Raw genomic sequence first — 22,711 nt, forward strand, 5'->3', positions numbered from 1 at the left:
CCAGGCACTCAAAGGCAAAAGACCAGAAAACAGGTCATTCGCTGCAGCGAAAGGTAGCGAATGGTAGCGAAGGCCCGATTTGCTGCAGCGAACCTTATTTCGCTGTAGCGAACGAAGTCAGAATCAAACCTTCCAGTTTTGCTAGCAGCGAGCAGAAGCGAAGTACATTCGCTGCAGCGAACCATATTTCGCTGTAGCGAACTTTGGCGGTTTCTAGAAGATTTGAATTTCTTAAAGCTGAAGAAAACATTCGCTGCAGCGAAATACCCTTTGCGTAGCGAACTCTGGCGGTTCAACAAAGACTTAACAATGAAGCAAGGCATTCGCTGCAGCGAACTTCTGTTCGCGTAGCGAACTCAGGCGGCCAGAACAACTATAAAAGGAGCAGAAACCAGTTCAGAAGGGACATTCACTTTTTATCTTGTAATACTGATATAATAGAAGTAGGAATAGAGGTTTTTAGGGAGAGGGAGCTGGAGATACATCGAGAGTCGGGAAATCGTCATTGATGTCGTTCCAACTCAAATCTTCCATTGTTCTTCAAACTACCATGAGTAGCTAAATCCCTCTCTTGTTGGGATTGGTCGTAGTTCACCGAAACAGTATGTATTTTCTTTGATCATGGCATTATATATAATTTATGATTGAATCATTATCGTTGTTATCTTCGTTTTACCGTTTATTTCATGGATTGAATTGATATTGACAAATACAATTCTAATCTTGATCCAAGATAACATCTATTAAACTCTAAATGCTAGACATAGATTTAGGTTTAATATTCACTTTAAGTATTGAATCTTAATGCTACCGTATCATTTAATAGGCTGAGAAGTCGTCGATTAAACTATAAGGTAGAAATCTCAACAAACGTTTAGACATGAACTTTGTTGTGAGCAATACGTGATGATAATGAAACAAGCATATATTGTGTATAATTGATCCAAGGTTCGCATATTGAATCGGTGGATGAAAACCAATTCCCAACAAGTCTATTCTTCTGAAACTTATCCTTCGTTATTTACGCATTTTTACTTTCCGTAATTTTCAACCAAACAAACTTGAAACCTTATGCTTAGAACTATAGAAATTGTTGAACGGTTTTGATATCGCTCCAATCCCTGTGGATACGATAATATAAAATACTTACATTTGAATTGTACTTTCTACAACATCAATATGCAACAAGCAATCGTGCAGATTATGGCAAATGAAAACATATATTTTAAGGTTTTTTGTGGTACCACTTTCCAGAAAAAGAAAAAAGATAAAAAGCATATATATGCAGAAACAAAATGACTTTTATTGATGATTTTAATGTTTGAAACAAACAGGAAAAGCCCCAACAATGTCACTTTCATCTTGGGCAGAATGAATGGATTTTTGAAAAACATAAAAACAAATTACTTTGTAACATGAGTACAATCAGGAACATCCTCGGTGATCCAGTTCTTGATCATCTTTCCACGGATCACAAAGTTTGGCATCTCTGGCTCTGATTCATCTTCAATAATAGCATCTACCTCTGGAGGAGTCGGATGTAAGAACCCAGCACTATGAAATATCTCCTGATAAGGGAAAAAAGCAGATTCTGGCTTTATCATGGACTTGTCTGAGGTAGAAAATCACATACCAACTCTATTCTTGTTCTCTTTCAGACTCACCACTTGTCCCCATACTCCTGAGTGTCCTTTCTGAACCACCTGCTGAGCATCTTTGAAAGAGGCAATGGAAGCTTCATCCTTATTGAACTCATCATTAACAGACAGGGCTTGGAATACAGCTCCAATGACTACTTCATCAGCTTCTATAGCACGGAACAAAGAGAGATGACTAATCAGCAAAGCTTGTTCTCCATTCACGACGACCATCTTTCCATCTTTCACAAATTTCAACTTTTGGTGAAGAGTCGAAGTAACTGCCCCAGCTTCATGGATCCATGGGCGTCCCAACAAACAACTGTATGCCGGAAAAATGTCCATCACTTGAAAAGTAATCTTGAAGACAAACGGACCAACACAAATGGGCAAATCAACTTCCCCAACCACTAACTTCTTCGATCCATCAAAAGCCTTCACACTCACATTACTATATCTCATTGGCGTACCCCCATAAGACAACTTAGCAAGAGTGGATTTTGGCATAACATTCAGCGATGAGCCAGTATCAATCAACACATTAGACATTGAGTCCTCTTTATAACTAACAGAGATGTGTAAAGCCAAATTATGATTTCTTCCTTCCTCAGGCAAATCTTCATCACTGAAGCTCAAATTGTTACACGCAGTAATATTACTCACAACCCCATTAAACTGATCCAACGTCACATCATGATCCATAAAGGCTTGATCCAGTACTTTCATTAAAGAATCTCTATGAGCAGGAGAACTTATCAGCAGTTCCATTATAGAGATCTTATACGGAGTATGATGCAACTGATCCATAACCTTATAATCACTCATCATGATAAGCTTCAATATCTCATCCATCTCTTTTCCTGAAGACGACCCATCATTCACTTTTGTCGCATCATTAATATTCACAGGCACTTGAGTAGGATTCTTCTGGACATCCACAACTGCTTGGGGTTGAGTAAAAACTCGTCCACTTCTAGTCACTCTACTGACATCTTCTATATTCTCAACAGAAGACAGAGGCTTAATCTTGACTTCTTTTCCACCTTCCAGCTTGGTGGCATTGTATCTGTAGGGTACGACTTTGTTAGAGCTATAAGGTACAGATCATAGCAAACATATCACAAGAGGCTCTACAACAACTTTTCCATAATAACCAATCTCTATGCATTCTGGAATTTCAAAGTATGGCTCAATCACATTGACATCATCTTCATCTCTGTCTCTAAGAATCTCAATGAGCCCTTGATCCATCATCTCTTGTAAGTCTCTTCTAACAATATATTATCCTCGAGGATTGATTGAACAAATCTTACAAGCAGCATGATTATGTTCATAATGACTATATTCATACAAAGTGGCATGTATCTCTACCAATGACCCTATGATGTGTTCCACACGATAAACCTTATACTTTCCAGGGCATCCATACACCATGTTCACAGGAGACGCTTTATGAGGCGACATTGGATTATTCTGCACATCATGACCAATATCACGGAAGGAGAGCATAGCAGAACGAACCAGTCTCTGAACTTCATTCTTTAGAGGCCAGCAATACTCTAAATCATGCCCAGGCGCATTTTGATGAAAAGCACAAGTGGCGTCAGCTTTGTACCACCAAGGGAGTTTCTCTGGAACAGGAGGCGGTGGACCTTGGTTGAACCAACTTCTTATGAATCATGGCGGAATACAATTATGTGTATGTCATGGGGATAGGATCAAAATTAACTCAAGGATACGGATTCCGCCTCGCTGGTTGCTGATTAACAGGAGCTAAAGGCACTGAATTCATAACGGGAGTCACTGATGCCACTTGTTGAGGTTGACTTCTAGATTAACTATTCCTCCCATGAGAAATAGCATTAGCATCTGATTCCTTATTCTTATGGAAAGAAGAACCATACTTCTTCGCACCACTGGACGGATTGTCATTCTGAACCAGACGACCTTCTCGCACAGCTTCTTCAAGTCTAACACCCATACCCACCATTTCAGTGAAGTCTACAGGAGCACTTGCAATCATCTTCTCATAGTAAGATGGGCCAAGAGTCTTCAGGAAAATCTTAGTCATCTCTTTCTCTTCCATCGGAGGAATTACTTGGGCGGCAACCTCACGCCATCTCTGAGCATATTCCTTAAAGGATTCTTTTTCTTTCTGCATCATAGCTCGCATCTGATCTCGATCAGGAGCCATGTCCACATTGTACTTGTATTGCTTAACAAACGCCTCATCTAGGTCATTAAAAGTGCGAATATGGGTGCTATCAAGACCCATATACCACTTAGAAGCAGCTCCAGTCAAACTGTCTTGGAAATAATGGATCAACAAACATTGATCATTAGTGTGAGTGGACATCTTTCTTACATACATCACCAGATGTGCCTGAGGACAGGAATTTCCCTTATACTTCTCGAATTCCGGCAACTTGAACTTAGCAGGTACTTTCACATTGGGAACAAGACAGAGATCATGCACATTCTTTCCAAACAATTTTTTCCCTCGCAGAGCTTTCATCTCTTTCTGTAATTCTTCAAACTGATCTTGGAAACCATCCATTATGTCGTGAATAACCAAACCTTCAATTGGCGCAACGTCATACACAAGCTCTGGGACAAAAGGACCAGTATGAACAATAGGAGATGTAGTGACCATGACAGGAGTCAAAGGACGAGTCATCTCAGGAACAGACGATAGCCCTCAGGCATACCCCAGGGATATCCATTAGGCGTATGTTGTTGAGTAGCAGCAGGAATAGCAGGAATTGTTGTAGCTCGATTTCAGAAATCACACTGGCCTGACGCTGAGCTTGGGCATTAGAAGGAGGAGGAACCTGATGCTGATTCTGATTCCGAGCGGCCATCAATGTCTTGACTAGAGCAGTGAGATGCTCCACCCCATATCTCAAAGTAACAACCTTTTCACGTAGCTATCTGTTCTCTTGTTCAAGAGCTTCCATCCTCTTTTTTAAGAGGGCTCGAGTATTATACCGGTGAGACAACTTGATTCTGTATGAAGAACACTCAATAAGACCTCAGGAATACTCTCGGAAGCAAGACCATGATGCGGAATGATGCATGAAATGCAATGCAAATGATTTTTATTTATTTTTATTGGTTTTCAAGGAACTTTAAGACATTAATTGTAAACATTAATAAAATATAACATAAAACATAATAAACTTCTTTCATTAGTAATAGAAAAGCTTACAAAAGGTTCAAAGTTCAAAATTACAAAATAAGAGAAAACTAAAATTTAGAAGGAAACACTTCTGATGAAGATCCAGCTCCTCTTTGCAGCTTCCTACGGTGCTTCTCCAACTCATGTTCATAAAAGGCTTTCAAGTGAGTCTTCTCGACCATCAGCTTATTGGCAACTTCCTTCCATGCAACTCAATCTTCCTGACTACCAGAGGAAAATAAATCCTCTTGTTGTCTCTTTCGCTTTTCACCATATTGCTGAAGTAGTTCCTCCTGGCGACAGATCTGATCATCTTTTTCTATCAACCAACCATCTTGAAGATAAAGCATATCATCCTTTTCTTTCAACTGTTTCTTCAACTCTTTCTTCTTGTCGTACCCCAATTTTTGACCTAGTCTTTTTTTCATATAGTCATGTCGCATCTCACGTACATCCAATCATCATCGCATTTTTGCATATTTTTTGCTCGAATTATCGTTTGTTAGATTTTTTTTAGGTAATTAATTGTTGTTTTATTTTTATCATTAAAAAAATATATATTAAAATTATGTATTGTATTTTTTAGTTTAATTAGATTCATAAAATGTTTAGTATTTTATATTTTTATGTTAGTTGTTGTTATTTTATTTTTAGTTTTAGTTTTATTTTTTAGTCAATAAGTATGTATATAAAGAATGATTTTTTTATTTGAGGCCCAAATTACATATTATTTATAAGCCCAATGATCAATAACATGATACGAAATCAGATCCAACAAAAAAGAAAAAAGACAGCACTTGTTTCAACTAGTAACCCAACAACATGCAGCAAAATAGGTAGCCCAATTGTGTGTATTTCTTGCGCATGCCATCTGCTCACAAAACCTGCTCCATCAAGCCTGCACTCTGCTATTTCCTGCTGCACTGTCGCTCCAAGACAAGCGGTGAAACAAGCCAAGGATTACACCAAAATGGCCATACAACCTGCAAAAGTAAAAAGCAAAAAAATCAGTATCCACAAAGGTTCAAATCCTCTCCATTTCCCCCCAAAAAGCTCACTTCAATTCATCTATAAAATCAGACCAAAAAACTCAGTTAAGGGGGGGAGGGAGAATAGTCTAAAAAACCTCTGCCAAGTTTCTCTCAACACACCAACTTACCTTCATCAACTCACCGCAAACCCACCTTTCACTGAAACCTTAATCTTCACACAGATCAACAACCAATCCACACAAAAGTTCTGCAAAAATCTCTCTTCAAATCTGCGAAACCCTCGTTCATAACCATTCAACTTTCACTCGTCAAACAACTTCAGTTATCATCCCAAACAAAACCTGCAATAACATTCACACTCAAAACTCACACCATTCCATAACCGTCATACAAATATCCTTTACTAAATCACTTTCAACACAGCAGAGCGAATCGATTCATAGCATAACAACATCACTTCACTGAATCATCATCACAACATCTTCAAATATTATTCTCGACACGGCAAACACACGCACGGATTTGCAACAACAGAAGAAGAAACAGAACCACAGAAAGAGAGACGGAGCGGAGCAGACAACGAGCATACCTGAAGGTCGTTTTCGTATCTTTTGTTTTTGTTGATTTCGATTCTTTTAATTTTAAGTACCTTGTAATCTCCAAATCACATTGAAATCCGGGTTTAGGGTTCTTGCTGGGATTTGGGTTTGTATGTTTTGAATGTTTGAATTTCTGTTGTTGAATCGCGCCAAGAGAGGGTCGCTGTTGTTTATCGTGAGAGCTGGAAGAGAACCGAGAGGGGATCGAAACCGAGAGAGAATTTGGCGAGAGATATAGAGGATTTTGTGTGTTTGTAACGTGAAAAGAGATGAAGCAGAGTGATGGAGAGGATTTTGAGAGTGAGACGTGAAACCAAGTTCTAGGGAAGAGGCAGATTCCTCTTCATTGTTTTTAGGGTTTACTTGTTCTTAATTAGCTCTTGGGCCTTTACCCGATCCACCCTTTTTTTTTATCATCTCATCTCCGGGCTTGACTGTTGAATGAAGCCCATCACCTTTTTTGCTTTGCATACACCATGTACTAGCGTGACACCCCCTTTGGCTCACTGATTTCATTTTTGGGCCAGCCTGAACTAGAGCCCAGCGCCCAGTTTTTTATCCACACCACCCCTATTTTGTTTTTTTAAGCCCATTTTTATTGTTATTTTGTTTTAATTGTTTTCTTATTATTATAATTATGATTTTGTTTATTCAAATAAAAATATAATATTAATATTGTGTAGTTTTAATTTTATTTCTATGATATAGCAAAACACAAAAAATAATTGTATTATGTAGGCTTGTTAGATTTTATTATTAAAATACCAAAAAACATTATATTCATCTCATTCAAAAAATAAATAAACCTTGGTCCAATGCCAAGTCGTTTCAATAATTTCTCGATCCAAAGTCGAGTTTTCTTTTCAAAAACCTTTTTCTTAAACCGAAAGATCGAGTGACAAGAAGTGTACACCTCTTGAATACCTCGATTCTTTTGGATTAACACTTTTTTTAAACCTTTCTTTAATTAAATCGAAAGATCTTGTGACAAGGGGTGAACACCTCTTGAATACCCTGATCTTTTGAAGCTAAAACACATTAATAAAATCAAAGTGATCAAGTGACAAGAAGTGCACACCTCTTGAATACCTTCGATCCTTTGAATCAAACAATAAAAAACTTTCTTAAATAAATCGAGAAATCAAGTGACAAGAAGTGCACACCTCTTGAATACCTTGATTTTCTTGAACCAAAACTCTTTAATTAATCAAAGTGATCCTGTGACAAGAAGTGCACACCTCTTGAATACCTTGATCCTTTGAATCAAAATACATCAATCAAACCAAGAGATTGAGTGACAAGGGGTGCACACCTCTTGAATACCTTGATCTTTTGAATCTAAAACACTTAATCAAACCAAAAGATCCTGTGACAAGGGGTGAACACCTCTTGAATACCTTGATCTTTTGAATTAAAATACATTAATCAAACCGAAAGATCTTGTGACAAGAAGTGCACACCTCTTGAATACCCTGATCTTTCGAACCAAAATTAATTAACAAGGACAACAAGTGATAATGGGGCTCGCTCCTGTTCAATACCTTGGGTAAAGACGCGCTAGGTACACACCTATGCTCAATCCTTTGCTAAACGTCCGCAAAAACATCCTTTAAAACACGACTTCAATTTCATTCAACCTTTTTGCCTTATGGCTTTTAAAACTCTTTTCATAAACGAGACACTTATCCAATTTTCAATACGAACATACTTCCACATGTGAAGATCGAACATCTTCCACTCGAATGCGATGATGGCCAAAATCATGTCTTATCTTGATTTAGTTATCCATTCTTGTAGTGATCTCATATCTATGTGCGCGTAGTATTTCCATTTGAAAGCGATCGAGTACCTCTCGCTAAAATCAACCAACAAACTTTTCGTGGTTCTTCGCCCGAACTACGATTGCTCTGACTTTCCCATTGCACTAGGGAATACGTAGGCACAAGATACAAACGTCTTGGCGAGCATAATAATGAAAAAATCTTTTCTTTTTCTTCATAATAATAAAAACCCTAAAAAAAATTCTTTCATCTTTTCTCGATTAATAAGCTAAAGAACGCAAGTATTACACTAACACTCAAACACGAAACTAACTAAATGGGTCCCATCGAGTACGATGGAGGTGAGGGGTGCTAATACCTTCCCCTTGCTTAACCGACTCCCGAACCCTAATTTGGTTGCGATGACCATCTTATCCGTTTTCTTTTTATTCGTGGGTTTTATCGATATTTTCCCTTTCCTCTTTGGAATAAATAAAGTTCGGTGGCGACTCTGTTGTACTTCGAGCGCGCGAAAACGCGTCGAGTCACATTTTTACCGCTACACTTCTCAATATCCGAAGCATGAAACTTCTTCTCCCAAGTATCTCTTTCCAATCTCATCCTAGCCACGAACTCTTGATGTTCCTCCCTACTCTCGATGGGAATAGTGGAAGATGATGATGGAGCAACAGGTAAAGAGGGCTCTTCAAGTAAGTAAGGCATCTGAAGAGCGCGAGCTCTGGCTTGAACCCAATCGGTGCAGTCTTTGAGAACAACACATTGCTTCTTTCCCAAATGTCTCTTCCTATCAATATGGTACCAAGCACACACAAAGCAATTTCTCATATCCGAATCTTCATCCTGATTATGATAAAATATTCCTGACAAAAGAATACTAGTGGGTCGCTCCTTCATGGGGTAACCAAGTTGACGTCTTGCAAGAATAGGGTTGTAGGTGATTCCTCCTTGTATACCGAGAAGAGGTACATTAGGGAATTCTCCACAACTATCAATAATCTCACCAATGTCATAAGCAGGATTGTACCAATGGATATTCCCATTAGTAAGAGGCATGATCTTCTGTGACCATGAGAGACCATCAGGGTTGCTCAAGAAATTCTTAGTCTGATGTAAGTGCGAAATAAACAACTTATAGAGCAAAGGAGTGCAACAGTTGATACATCCACCTTTCTTATCAGTCCTATGGTGAAGGGAATGATAAATATCCCAAAGAAAAGTAGGCACATGATTCCCAATCTTGAATATCTGAATAGCATTAACATCGACAAAGTTGTCAATGTTGGGAAAGAGTATCAAACCATAGATGAGCAAGGCCAGAAAAGTCTCAAAAGAGATCATACTTCCTTTACTAGCCAACATAGAAGCCTTCCCAATCAAAAACTTAGAAGTTAACCCCCAAATTCCTCCTTTTTTAGTCATGTTCGCTTACATATGATATCTTCAACTGAAGAAGCTCTTCTATCTCATCCACCTTAGGATCTTTCTCTAGACCACTGAACGGTATATCATCTGTAACTGGCAAACCAATCCAATATGAATACTCCTCCAAAGTGGGCATAAGCTGATAATCCGGGAAGGTGAAACAATGATAAACCGGGTCATAAAACTGCATAAGAGTCTCAAGAATCCCCTTCTCTACTTTGGTCTTCAAAATAGATATCAATTTCCCATAACGGTTTCTGAATTTGTCAAAGTTTCTAGCTCTTTCAACTCTTTCGCACTTGAATTCCTTAAAGTGCACTTCTTGATGCTTCTCTTTTGATCCATAGTACCTGTGATGTTTACAAAAAAAGTCTCTAAGTTCCTTGAAAACCATTTATGAAGAACGTTTTTATGAATGCATGAATGCATGGTTTATGCATCAATCACAATCAAGAGCACACAAGATCACACCAAATCACACAATCAAGGTTCAAAGGTTCGACGTCACGAGCATGAATCCATGGGTCTACCCATCCCACAAGGTGTGTTCTAAGGAATTTTCTACCTGCCGACCAGGTTCTAAAAAGGTTCCCAGAGTTTTCAATCATCTATCGGATACTACCGGCACGCACAATTGCTCATGGGCGCCAATAATATGCCTAAAAAGACCCCGTCTGAGCGTAGCATCGCATGAAAACAAACTCAAATTGGTACTCGAACTTGTTTCTGCGCTACATCCTAAAAAGGCTTAGATGGGTTAAAAGGGCTCTAGGCCATTCAGCTTCTACGGACACTCACTATTGAAAGTAATAGCGTTCTTACCATGGTTCGTAACAACATCTACTACCTTCCATGAGGCCTCCACTGATTGGGGCTCCACCATATGACGCTCATGTTAAGGATTCTCCTGACATGCGGCTATTGGTCTTACCACCTCCTTTCTCAAGTTACTCACCAAAGTCCGGGTTAGGACTTTATCTCATCAAAGAGGAACCATCGAGCACAAAAAAAAAGGAAATAAACAAACAAAGAACACGATAATATATACAAATAAAAGCACACAGCTAAACAAAAAAAGGCTTAACACACTTAAAATTGGATCCCCAATGAAGTCGCCATTTTTCTGTAGCGGGGAAAATCTGAGAAGGAAGCCATTAGATTGACTCGACTCAATATTTCAGTGAAAGTCGCCACCGCGCTTTATTATTTCCAAAGGAAAAGGGAAAAGAACGAAAAAACCCAAAGTTTGTTTGTTTAAAACAAAAAGAGATCTTAGGTACGGGTGTTGATTATACAAGGGGAAGGTTTTAAGCACCCCTCATATCTATGTACTCCACAGGAACCTTTTTGAAAATTTGTGTCGTGTGTGCTAAAAAAAAAGAGTTTGTTTAAAAACAAGCTCGACAAGACATTAAGGCTTGTGCCTACATACCTCCTCGGTGCAATGGAGAAGTCAGAGCTAATGTAGTTCCACTTAACAGGGAAAACGGTTTTTTTAAAAGGAATAAACACTTTATCGTCGTTGAAGGAAGAATACTCATCCATTGATCTTGATCATGAGAACAAATGAGTTTTTTGAATTGAAAATGAAATAAGGGCTCCAACTCAGATAAAAATCAACGAGTATGCCACTAGCTCTCTCTCATGCAAAAAAGATCTCATTATATCAATCAATTTCAAAATCGTGGGGTATCAATACTCACTACAACAATTAATCGTATTTAAACTTTTGAAGAAAAGCCATTAAGGGTAAAAGATATTTTTAAAGAAAGGTTTTAAAAAAAAGATTGCAAACATAAGAAGATTTTGGAAAAAAGGAGAAGATTTTGAAAATCTAAGAAGGGGGCAAGAGATGAAGAGGCTATCCTAGTGCATAAAATAAAAGCTAAAGAAAGAACGATCTAACCGAAAAGAATCCAACAATTAACATTTAGAGTCAAGGTAGATTTCCCATCCTTTGGACTATCAACACTAAGCCAACACATTATCACTTGGGAATCCAGATGAACTTATTATCTTTAGCACCACTTTGCATTAAGCACATTAAAATTATGACGAAAATCGGGCAGAGTAACGGCTGTTTTCGGGTAAAATCCTTATCACGACGCCTTGGAATTAACCATCAAGGGCTTTCGAGGAAATACCTGCATACACAAACAGACAACAATCCAATGCCAGACAGACAGAATAACGACAAAGTAATAACAGAATAGTAGGGTCCAGAGGTACTAAGTCCAATAAGTCCAGGTTTCTAAAATGCTCGGGATAGTAACCAATAGTCCATAGGGCCTTAAGTGTTTTTTAGATTTTTGTTATTTATTGGTGTTTTAGCAAAAAAGTAGAGTATGGTCCAAGTGGATAAAAGGAAAATAGCGGAAACATAAATAAAACGTCCAAATGGACAAAGAGAAACTAGCGGAATGTAAACATCCAAACGGACAAAGAAAAAATGGTGAAAACATAAACATGATGAAATGATAAAATAAAGCATAAAGTGAGAAATAAAGAGCAATATAATAAAGTGCGAAAATTAAAGTCAATTGTTATATGTTAAAGATAACCATCTTGAAACTTGTCAAGTATGTTATCAAAATTTAGTAATAAAGATCAATGGTGAGTGAAGGATGTTCTCGGATTTAAATTCAATAGAAATTTATCAGAAGCTTGATAAAATCATAGCGACTAAACGATAAATTTCCATAAGTCTTAAATCAACTGCATACAATTCTCTTCCATGTTTGATCTTTTTTATTCGGGACACGAAATATTGCGCTATGTTAAGTAGATCGCCAAGTGATTTATGTAGAAATCACCCTACAACGAGGCCAGTCAAAACTTTATGTGTTAATGCATGCGAGAGAAGCGATATATATATATATATATATATATATATATATATATATATATATATATATATATCACTCTCCGAAAGCAATACCGCACGAAAAGAAAATAGGTAGCGATATAGTCTTTACCAAGAATCCATAAGAATTCTCAAGGTATTAAGACTTTCATCGATCAAAAGAAAAAAAGAAGGAGAAGAAGAATAAAAATGTATAAAATAAAATCACTCACACTATCATTAATATCATTCATCTAATATTATGGATTTAGCCTTTTCAAGCCTATCAACATCCTAGATCCAATGATATTAATGAAGTAGAGGAAGAAGGAAGGAAAAACAAGCATAAAAAAGCAACAAAAAAAACATTCGGCCTCACTGGAAATCAATTTCCCTCTGTAGGAAATTGATTTCCTGCTTGTAGTTTCCAGATCTGGCGCAAAAAATAGAGTGGAAATCGATTTCCCGCACACAGTTTTCAAAAAAACAGCATTAGGAAGCATAAAACCTTGTTTAAGCAAAAACACAAACACCTTATGATCTCATATATCAATGTGCACGAATTTTCTATCAAATCTTCATCAAATGTCACCAATATAGCATCAAAGATGCATCACACACAAGCACAAAAGAATCACATTGCGAAAGAAGAAAAAGAATGTAGAAATTTACCAAATCTTGAATAAAACTTAGATGCACTTCAAGAACACACCAACACAAGTCTTGATCTCTCAACAATTGAAGAAAAATAGAGAGATGGATGATGGTTTAGCTCAAAGTTAGTGAGGTTCAAGATGTAACTCACTAACTTTATGAAAAAAGAAAGAGCTTTAAGTGAATTTGGTAGGGATGAGGAGAGAAATTGCAAGAGTTTATTTGGCTATTCAAGCTTGTCAATTGAGGGAATGAAGGCCTCTATTTATTGAATTGGAGAGAGAGGTGTGGGCAATTTGGTAATTTTTCAATTGGTAATTAATTTGTGTTTAATTTGATAAAGTGAGGTTAATGAAAGAAATTAATTTGTGGTGAGGTGGAATATTGGTAAATGACAAAGAATAATCAAGGAAAATGTGTTTGGTGCCAAAATGATATCATGCTTCCCGCTTTTTTTCAAATTTCATCCAGGGAAATCGATTTCCTTTATAGGTAAATCGATTTCCATAGTGAAATTTTCAAAAATTCCTTTTCTTGCATTGTTTTGATTTTTTCCCGATCTTTTACCTGTAAAATATAAACAAGAGAAACAAGATACATATTTTTGGATTTTGGTTAGTATAAAACAAAGTCAAAGATAGAGGTGCTTGATAGTTCCCCTTAGAGATGATCACAATATCTAAAATAAAGCTTCAAAATGTTTCTCTTGATTGATGATTAAAATACAACTAGTGTATGATCTTAGGGTCAAAAATTGGGGTATGACAACTGGTGATTGTTGTTATGTGATGGAATGTAGTAAATGATGTTATATGATTGTTGTTTTCTTTATATGAATGCTATATCTATTCCTTATGTCTTTTACAATGATTATGATTTACTCACCCTTTTTGTTTGAATGTTACCTTTACGTGTGTAACGCAGGTGATCTAGTTTAGTGCAGGAAGCATAAGAGGTAGCTTCGGAGTGCACTATTTAGTTTTTGTTGATTCTAGTGGGTCTTGCTCTGATATGTAACATCGGGGTTGGGATTGATTGATTGATTGTGAACCTTGAGCATTTTGTTATTTTGAAGATTATATATTACTTTTATAATCATGAAGTTATAAACACGAAGTATGATGATCTTGTCAATGTTTGAACTACCTTTTATGATAATTATTAATTTATGAAGAAGTTTCTAAGGGATGTTTATTCCGCTGCAAATTTTTGAAGTAATTTGATTCATGGCACTTAAGGTGCTACTTATGTTCAAATGTTTTAGAACCTGTGTTATAGAGCAGGATTAATTGTTATATGAAGTTTTATGAAGATGTGACATCCTTGATTTGTTTTACGTTTATTTATTTATTAAAAATATTCGTGAAAATCGTGAAATTTTTAGAAGGGTGTTACAAATAGACTTTCTTATATTTTGTAGTTAGTGGGAGTATGTATCATCTTCATATATAGGATAAACTTTTTGCCCCTTAATGATGAACCAAGACAATTTAAGTATGCAAGAAAGTAATTGATTGTGCATAAGAGCATGACACACATTTTAAAATTATCACTCGTATACGCAAAAGTAACATCAATATTTTCCTCCCACAAAACTCTTAAATCTTCAATCAATGGAGTTAATTAAATATCAATGTCATTTCCTAGTTGTTTTGAACCCGAAATCTTCATTGATAAGATCATATATTTACGCTTCATGCACTTTCACAAAGATAGGTTGTAAATTATGAGAAGAACAAATCTTGAAGTATGGTTAGTACTCATATTACAAAACAGGTTTATTGTGTCAATGGAAAGTCCAAGCCTAACATTCCCTGGCTCAAGGGCAAAATCCTGAAACAACAATTCAATTTTCTTCTATTGTAATGTATCAACTACATGGTGAATTTTTCCATCACATATTCTTTCATCTGCTTACCATTTAATAATCTTAGTGTCATTTACATTAACAAACAATCTATTAAACCTTTAAGTTATTGGTAGGTACCACACCATCTTGTTAGGAACACCCTTTATGGCTACACCATCATCATCTTCATCACCAATGTTCTTTTTCTTGTAGGGTGACTTCCCACACCTTGGGAACTCCTTTAAGTTTTCATACTATTTCATGTAAAATATTCAATCATTACGACATGCATGTATTTTGACATAGTACAAACCCATTGGACATAATACCTTCTTGACCTCATAACTACAGTCCGATAAAATGTTATCTTTTAGAAGCATTGCTTGCAACAATTCAAGCAATTAAGTAAAACTTATATATTTTCATCCACTTTTCCTTAATATTAAATAGTTTCAACACAACTAAAAATCTTGTTAAATTTTTGCATCCTGGAAATAACGTTTTTTTCCATGTCACTAAGTATCATATACATGGGCTTTCTTAAAAGAATCTACTCCAATATCACGGACCATATCTTCTAGGTTATAATTCATATCTTCATCAACTTCATCTCTAAGTTACACATGTTTCTTTTATCACTTCATCATATCATATCCATTTTGTATAATTTTGAATAATTCCATTACAACATATATGATTGAATATTTCTTCCTTTGAATGTATTTGCCTACTTCCGCATATTTTACAAGGACCATAAAAAAATTCCATTATCATTAGGAAGATTTATTTTCGTGAATTCAAGAAATTGAATCACTCCATTCTCATACTCTTTACTTAATCCTTTGGCTTTTATGAAACTATTATCCATAATCTCGTGCCTTCTAAAAATAAAATAAAAACTGTACACAAACAACAACAAGGAACAATTCATCTCAACAAAACAACAATAACATTAAACATTTAATCTCAAAACAACAACTAAATTCTAAAAACAACAACAACAACATTATACCTTAAGTCTAAAAAACAACAACAATAACAACATCGTTACTAGCACAATCTTGGAAAAAATTTTACTAATAGAAAATGTGATGAGAGAGTTAAAGAAATGTGTTGTTTTTCAGTTTCGAGTTTTCTTATTCAAGCTTCCTTCCTTTTTTGTTTACTTCGTTTGTCTTTGGAAATATAGTTTAGTTTTGGGTTTAGTGAAGAAGATGAAGAACGGTGTTTTGTTCGTTCGCTAAGGCGCAAAATTATTATAAAAAATGCAAAACTGAATGAGAGTTAACATTCTGATGTTCAAATAAAATATTGTTTGAAGTTTATATCTCGGTTGATAGTAAACGCCATAGTTAAAACGGAGTTCTATTTTAATTAAATAAAATAATGAGCAACATTTGCTCTCAGTTGACAATAAAATTGAGGGAATATATGATTTATATTGTAATTTAAAAATTAAATAAAATAAGGGCGTAATTTTAGTTCTAAAAAACTGAAAATTGCAGGAGCTGGGAATCGAAGCTCGAATTCTAAGCGACATTTCTTGTCAGTTCAACCAAAAAATCGAGGTAATAGATTTAATTTTTGAGAAAAAACTAAAAGGTCTTGCGCCAAGACATTTTACTTCGGTTTTTAATTGATTGAGATGAAATATTTATCATAAAATATATTATTTATAGTAGTACTTCGTTCAAACTAGAATTCCTATAGTACAATTTGTTGGGGTAACTTGTCACATAAGAAAATGTGTATAAATAAGGATAAATGAAATTAGAGATGAGTAGAATGAAATTAGAGTGAAGTAGAGTTTATTAAATTGATTTAGATCTGTTACAAATTGAAAGTTAAATAACCAACAAACTTTTAAAATTATAGTTGTGTTGCAAGTGACTCATTTGCATAACAACCAAACTGCCACTAAAACTAAATTACAACACAACAACAATGTTAACCGTGCAAACTCATTTTATCTATCGACCACAAATTTACTCGTGGAAGGATATTTGGCTAGTGATTATTTATTCGGGTAGTGATAGATGGACCCCTAATATACTGCGTACACTCATTTGACACCCAATAGTATTCTAGTAAACAAAGTTTATAAGAAAACTACTTTATCATAATTTCATGGCCTATTTATTGTTATCAAACAACAACAATTTCTTATAAACACACATCAAAGTACACATCTTCAAACAGATTGTCCAAAGACACAAAATCCATTGTTTACAACTGTAAATCCTCCATCAACAATAAGATTATGACCACTAACATACTTAGATTCATCACTTCCCAAGTAGAGATTAGCTTCAGCCACATCATTTGGCATAAGATTAGTACCCTTTAGGTTAGAATAAACCCCTAGAATCCCATCATCATCTACCTTTAAGTATTTCTTAGCCATCGGAGTGAGAACAATATAAGGCGACACACAATTCACCCGAATACCAAACGGTCCAAGCTCGACCGCAGTATTTCTGGTCAGCCCCACTATGCCGTGCTTTGAACTTGTGTAAGCGTGATTCGTCGTACCACCTATGTTTCCAGCAACACTAGCTGTGTTAATTATGGTACCTCGTTTAGCAGGGATCATTACTCTTGAAGCGTGTTTTGTTCCGAGAAAGGCACCAACCAAGTTAACGTTAATCACTTGTTGAAATTCGGATAACGTGTTTTCTAGTATATTGGTTTTGTTCGGACCGGTTATGCCAGCGTTGTTTACCATGATGTCGAGTTTACCGAACTTGGAAACCGTGGTGTTCACTGCGGTTTCTATGTCGTTTTCATTTGTCACGTCGCAGTGAACATAAGAAGCTGATGATTTGTGTAATTCCTGACAAATTGAGTGACCTTTGTCATCTTGGATGTCAGCTATAACGACTTTAGCTCCATGGTTGGAGAAGAGTTTTACTGTGGCTTCGCCGATGCCGCCCGCACCACCCGTGATGAGAGCCACCTTGCCCTCAAGCCTTGTAAATGAATTGAGCATGAAATAATATACAACAGAACAAACTTGTCTAATATGTGCAATCAAAGAGAAAAAATAAGCCCAAAACTATAAGTCTTTTTTTATTACAAGCCTTATAAAAAAACAAAGAATAGAAACGAGGTGAAATTGAAACTTGTTTACCTTCTTAGAGTAGTTGAAGCCAGAGGAACGGTTGCCATGGATGAGCTTTTCACGTTTCTGGAGAGACAAAGAGAAGTTTAGTTGTGTGAATCTACTGATCTAAAATCGGAGTCTTTCACTTCACGTAACTTATCTCTTCCTACAATATAAAGATTTAATTTTTCTAAATATACTAAGGACAAGGTTGATAGCTGATTTATCATGTAGCCGCCTCCGGGGACTAGTCAACTACATGATATTATTTACTGCATTGAGGGCACAACTTCATTACCCAACCAACACTACTAGAAATTTGGCCTACGGCCACGCTAAAATTTTCCACAGCTCAGAAACCGTGGCCACATATATGATTTGGCCATGGTTATCAAAGTGTAGACGTATGTTATAGAATATTGACTCCGGAGTGTAAAACTGTGGCCTGTACTTCAATTGCCACGGTTATATAACGGTAGATATTTTAAACCGCAACTAAATAACCGGGGCCTATAATTTTCAGTTCAAACTGTGGCCAAAACCCCAAAAAAAAAACCCTCCAAAAGTTCCCTCCTTTTATTTTAGTTTCCCTCTTTCTCTTGTTTATATATATATATATATATATATATATATATATATATATATATATATATATATATATATATATATATATATATATATATATATATATTATTTTTTTAAGATTAAATCTAATTAATATCAAATATTGAATGAAACGTGAAAAGGGGATTAGGTTTTATCAACGTTGTGACTATTGACCTTACTCAAAGAGCTTTCTTCTTCCCCTCTCATAGACTCAGCGGCGCGATGACTATCTTCGATCTCTTTCTCCGGCAAAACAAAACACGACGCCGCCATGAACTGAACTAAGAGCATCTCTCCCCCTCGCCTCTCATCTCAAACTCAAACCCTAATTAGGATCTCTCTCACTAACCCTAAATCTATGAAGCTCCATTGAATGCTCTAAGAAGCATGAATCAAGTGAAAGCTATAGGGTTATCATTCAATAGATCTCGGGCAACGTCATAGAATCAAGAAAAGAAGAAAAAGATAGCGATTTCTCACACCACATAGCGATTTCCCTCTGGTACGTTTCTTTCTTTTCTCTCTATCTTCTTAGGGTTTCCGATTTTCATCGATCGGTTACAATCGCTGAAACTGCTTCTACAATTGTTTACTAGTTGCTTCTACGATTGTTATCGTGTTAGGGTTCCAATATGAGCTCTCGGACGAGCAGGCAGACTGCTGTCAGAAGTTACCGGCGTAGGAAGGCAGTTTTGGACCTTGACCATAACCGAATGCCGGCTGGTGAGAATCGTGAGCAGGAAGGACCTTCAACTCAGTTGGAGCCTCAAGTAGTCGAAACTCAAGCCAACAACAACCAGCAACGACCCCCGTTTATTGATGTGGAGGCCATTGATGATGATGTTATTGAATCTTCCCCTAGGGCCTTTGCTGAGGTTTATCTCGTCTTTTGTATATTCTTTGGTTCTATGGTATTTCGGTTGTTACTAGATTTATTTGTTGGAAATGAATCTAAATGGCATATATCCTGAAATTTTGTTTTTTGCCAATGATTTGTCTTTGTTGCTGTTATGTAAGGGTTAGGAAGTGTATTATTCCTAGTAACTGTTGAATTAAGTCATGTAGAAGCGCACTCCAAAAATTATGTCAAGATTCACTACTCTTTTTCACTTAATATCTCATTATGTTGTACCTTTTTGTCATAGGTTTAATTATGATCTCAACCTTGAAGGCTTAGGTGAAACGCGACATCAGAACCCGCCATAGCAGAGAGCTTACCAATGAGGTTTGATAACTTGACATTTTAATCAGCGTCGAGGATTTTGGTGTCTTGTCCAAACGAATTTAAGGTCTTCGCTCATGTAAGTTATATTTTAACTCATCAAATCAATTTGGAGCGTGTTCTTGTTCATGTCAATGTGTTTGCTTTTGAGTATAAACATATTCTATTTCAATTTTGGTCTTGTTCCTCTCTGAGTCACTCTGCCTTAGTAAAAAATCTATATGATCTAATAAATTTTCCAACATTCATTTGAATTTGCATTCTTCAAAAAATTCTTAATAGTTTCAATTCTCAACGGTTATATATTGATTATTGTTTAGCCATGATTATTGTAATTGTTCCCTAATGAATCAATTGAAATGAATTATCGATGTTCATTGATTTCTTGACTATATTTTTGGATTTACCTATAACCTGAAAAAGTTGTGGGAAATGGTATGGCTGCAAGTTCTGAGTATTTTTGTAATCTTGGATAGGCTTTACGGTTTCAGTTAATTCGTGGATCTTTATTTATGTTTTGAGTGAACTTGGCTTTGCACTGGTTTTGCTGATGTATGTTCTGATTTGCAGGGACTGGTTTTGACTGAGTTATGTTATCAAACACTCTAGTTCTGATTTTCAACAGTTCAAGAGAGAATTACCGGTTCATTTTCAAATAACTTTGCCAGGCAATCGTGATTGACTCTGCTACTGAGCCTCTGCAAGTGTTACAAGTAAGCAAATATTATTAGTAATTAGCTCTATATTAAATAATTTCAGAAGATCTTAAGCCTATGATTAAAATAGCTAATGTTCATCATTGTAGATTGCTTACTGACCTTACCAGAACAACTGTCTGTACATAATAAACCAAAAACACACTCATGGATGTAACCTCACCCTTATATCAAATAGACACAAAAGATAGTTTTGAAACTGAGAAATATAATTTTGAAACTATAACTTACTTGTATTAGTTCACTGCTTCACTTTATATGAAAACTACTATTGCAATAAGAATTAAATGTGAATGTGCTTTATGATGTTATATGAAAACTTAATGATTAATATTATATCATTAAAATGAATAAAAATGCTTCCAGATATGTTTTTCCTTTTTTGAAATTACTTTGTGCAAATGTTTTTTTTAAATTCTAAATTACTTTATGCATAGCATGAATTATTTGATAGTTGCGCTCATGAATTGAATATTGATGTACCCCCAATGTAGTTAGTGGTTGCATATTTGTAAATGTCTAAAAAATGGATGAGGTTTAGCTCCTATTTAAGAAAAACCACATTTAAGTTATGGTATTAGTCAAATCCAATACAAGGGCCTCCACCTGTTCAACTTGATGAGACTCACTTCTTATCTCATCATAATCCAAGATTGGTTCATTGTGTTGGTAAATGATTAAGTCATTAGATTTATTGATCATTTTAATCTTTCTTGACACCACCTTTTGCTTCTTGTTCCATGCTTGTTTTGCTGCGAATCTTGTTTCTCTCTACTTTAGTCTATAACACATGACAATGCCATCTTTTGACAGTAGGTATTTTATAAATGCAGATTGTTCTCCAAAGGAATAAACCTTCACTTGAGCAAATAAGTAAAAGGTATGAGTGCAGCTTTGAAAAACTAAATAAATATAATGCTTTGACCAGGTTTATTTACCTACCTTAGTCTGTATTATTATGCTTTGCACTGAAACACTACTGCACCAGGTTTAAATACAATAATGTGCTTGTGTAAATCTTAACAACCTTTCTGCTATTTCAGAGTGAAGTAAATTGTATCAAATGGGATCCTACTGGTTCACTACTGGCCTCGTGTTCAGACGATAAATAGTGTTGCGAATACAATGAACAATATTGTTGATATTTTGAATTGTATATGTTGATATTTTGAATTGTATATTTCAGGGTTGTAATTAGAATGCAATAGATATTCTATATAAACGTATCAAATTTATAATGGGTCACATACTAGTACATTACAATTGTGATTATTTTTATTTATTGTATATTATTAATGTATTATAGCTAGCTTAGTTGGCAAACTTTTGATTGGTACAGAAATATATATATATATATATATATATATATATATATATATATATATATATATATATATATATATATATATATATATATATAATGACATCTTTGTGTAATGGCACATAAATAAACCGTGGCAAGATTAATGGTTTAGAATGTACAAAATATAACCACGGTTTTAAATATGTGGTCATAACCAAACCGTGGCTATATCTTGAACCAAAACTGTATCATAAACGTTAAATTGAAACCGTGGCTTTACCATATAGCCACAGTTTTGCAGTCATGGCAAATACAAACCGCGGCCTTAATCAAGCTACCTAAACCGTGGCCTAAAAAAGCCACGGTTGTAAAAAAGGCGTGGTATATACCAAAAAACCGTGGACTTTACTTTAGGCCACGGCCGTATACTCCACCGTTGGATTTCCGTGGCCGAACCGTGGCCTCAGCGTTACGCCACGGTTATTTTGCATAAAGCCTCAGTTTTCTGGGCGTGGTAGGAGGCCTTTTTTTCTGTAGTGCAACCATAAAAGTTGGGTAAGGAAGTTGGGATATGAAAAGTATTCATCCCTTTTAACAAAAAAAATCGCATTGGACTCCCTAGTGCAATGCATTTAACACATGTGTGAACGTACTCTACTATTCTGTTAGCATTAATTCATATACATTGAGGAGTATGAAATTATAATTTAGGAAGATAGTATGATACAGTGGTATGTGAAGAATTGAAGAGAGATTTCAGTACATTGGATAATACCGGCAAGAGGGTGACGAAGAAAAAGTTTGAAA

At 35.7% G+C, this 22,711-nt stretch overlaps 1 protein-coding gene and 1 long non-coding RNA gene across 2 annotated transcripts; one reads left to right on the plus strand and one right to left on the minus strand.

The window, feature by feature from the left end:
- Nucleotides 1–16,901: 16,901 nt before the first annotated feature.
- LOC131628259 (borneol dehydrogenase, mitochondrial-like) lies at nucleotides 16,902–18,255 on the minus strand. Its single transcript, XM_058899120.1, has 2 exons — nucleotides 18,085–18,255; nucleotides 16,902–17,923 (listed from the first exon to the last, which is right to left on the minus strand). Exons 1-2 carry the CDS (start codon nucleotides 18,120–18,122, stop codon nucleotides 17,146–17,148), a joined length of 816 nt encoding a protein of 271 aa, XP_058755103.1. The 5' UTR covers nucleotides 18,123–18,255; the 3' UTR covers nucleotides 16,902–17,145.
- Nucleotides 18,256–18,794: 539 nt separating this feature from the next.
- On the plus strand, nucleotides 18,795–21,888 carry LOC131628267 (uncharacterized). Its single transcript, XR_009291711.1, has 6 exons — nucleotides 18,795–19,165; nucleotides 19,287–19,538; nucleotides 19,809–19,964; nucleotides 20,456–20,598; nucleotides 21,435–21,481; nucleotides 21,645–21,888. It is a non-coding gene; the product is annotated as an uncharacterized LOC131628267 (long non-coding RNA).
- Nucleotides 21,889–22,711: the final 823 nt, after the last annotated feature.

The sequence above is a fragment of the Vicia villosa genome, unplaced genomic scaffold (genome assembly GCF_029867415.1).
Source record: "Vicia villosa cultivar HV-30 ecotype Madison, WI unplaced genomic scaffold, Vvil1.0 ctg.000437F_1_1, whole genome shotgun sequence".
Lineage (NCBI taxonomy): Eukaryota > Viridiplantae > Streptophyta > Magnoliopsida > Fabales > Fabaceae > Vicia > Vicia villosa.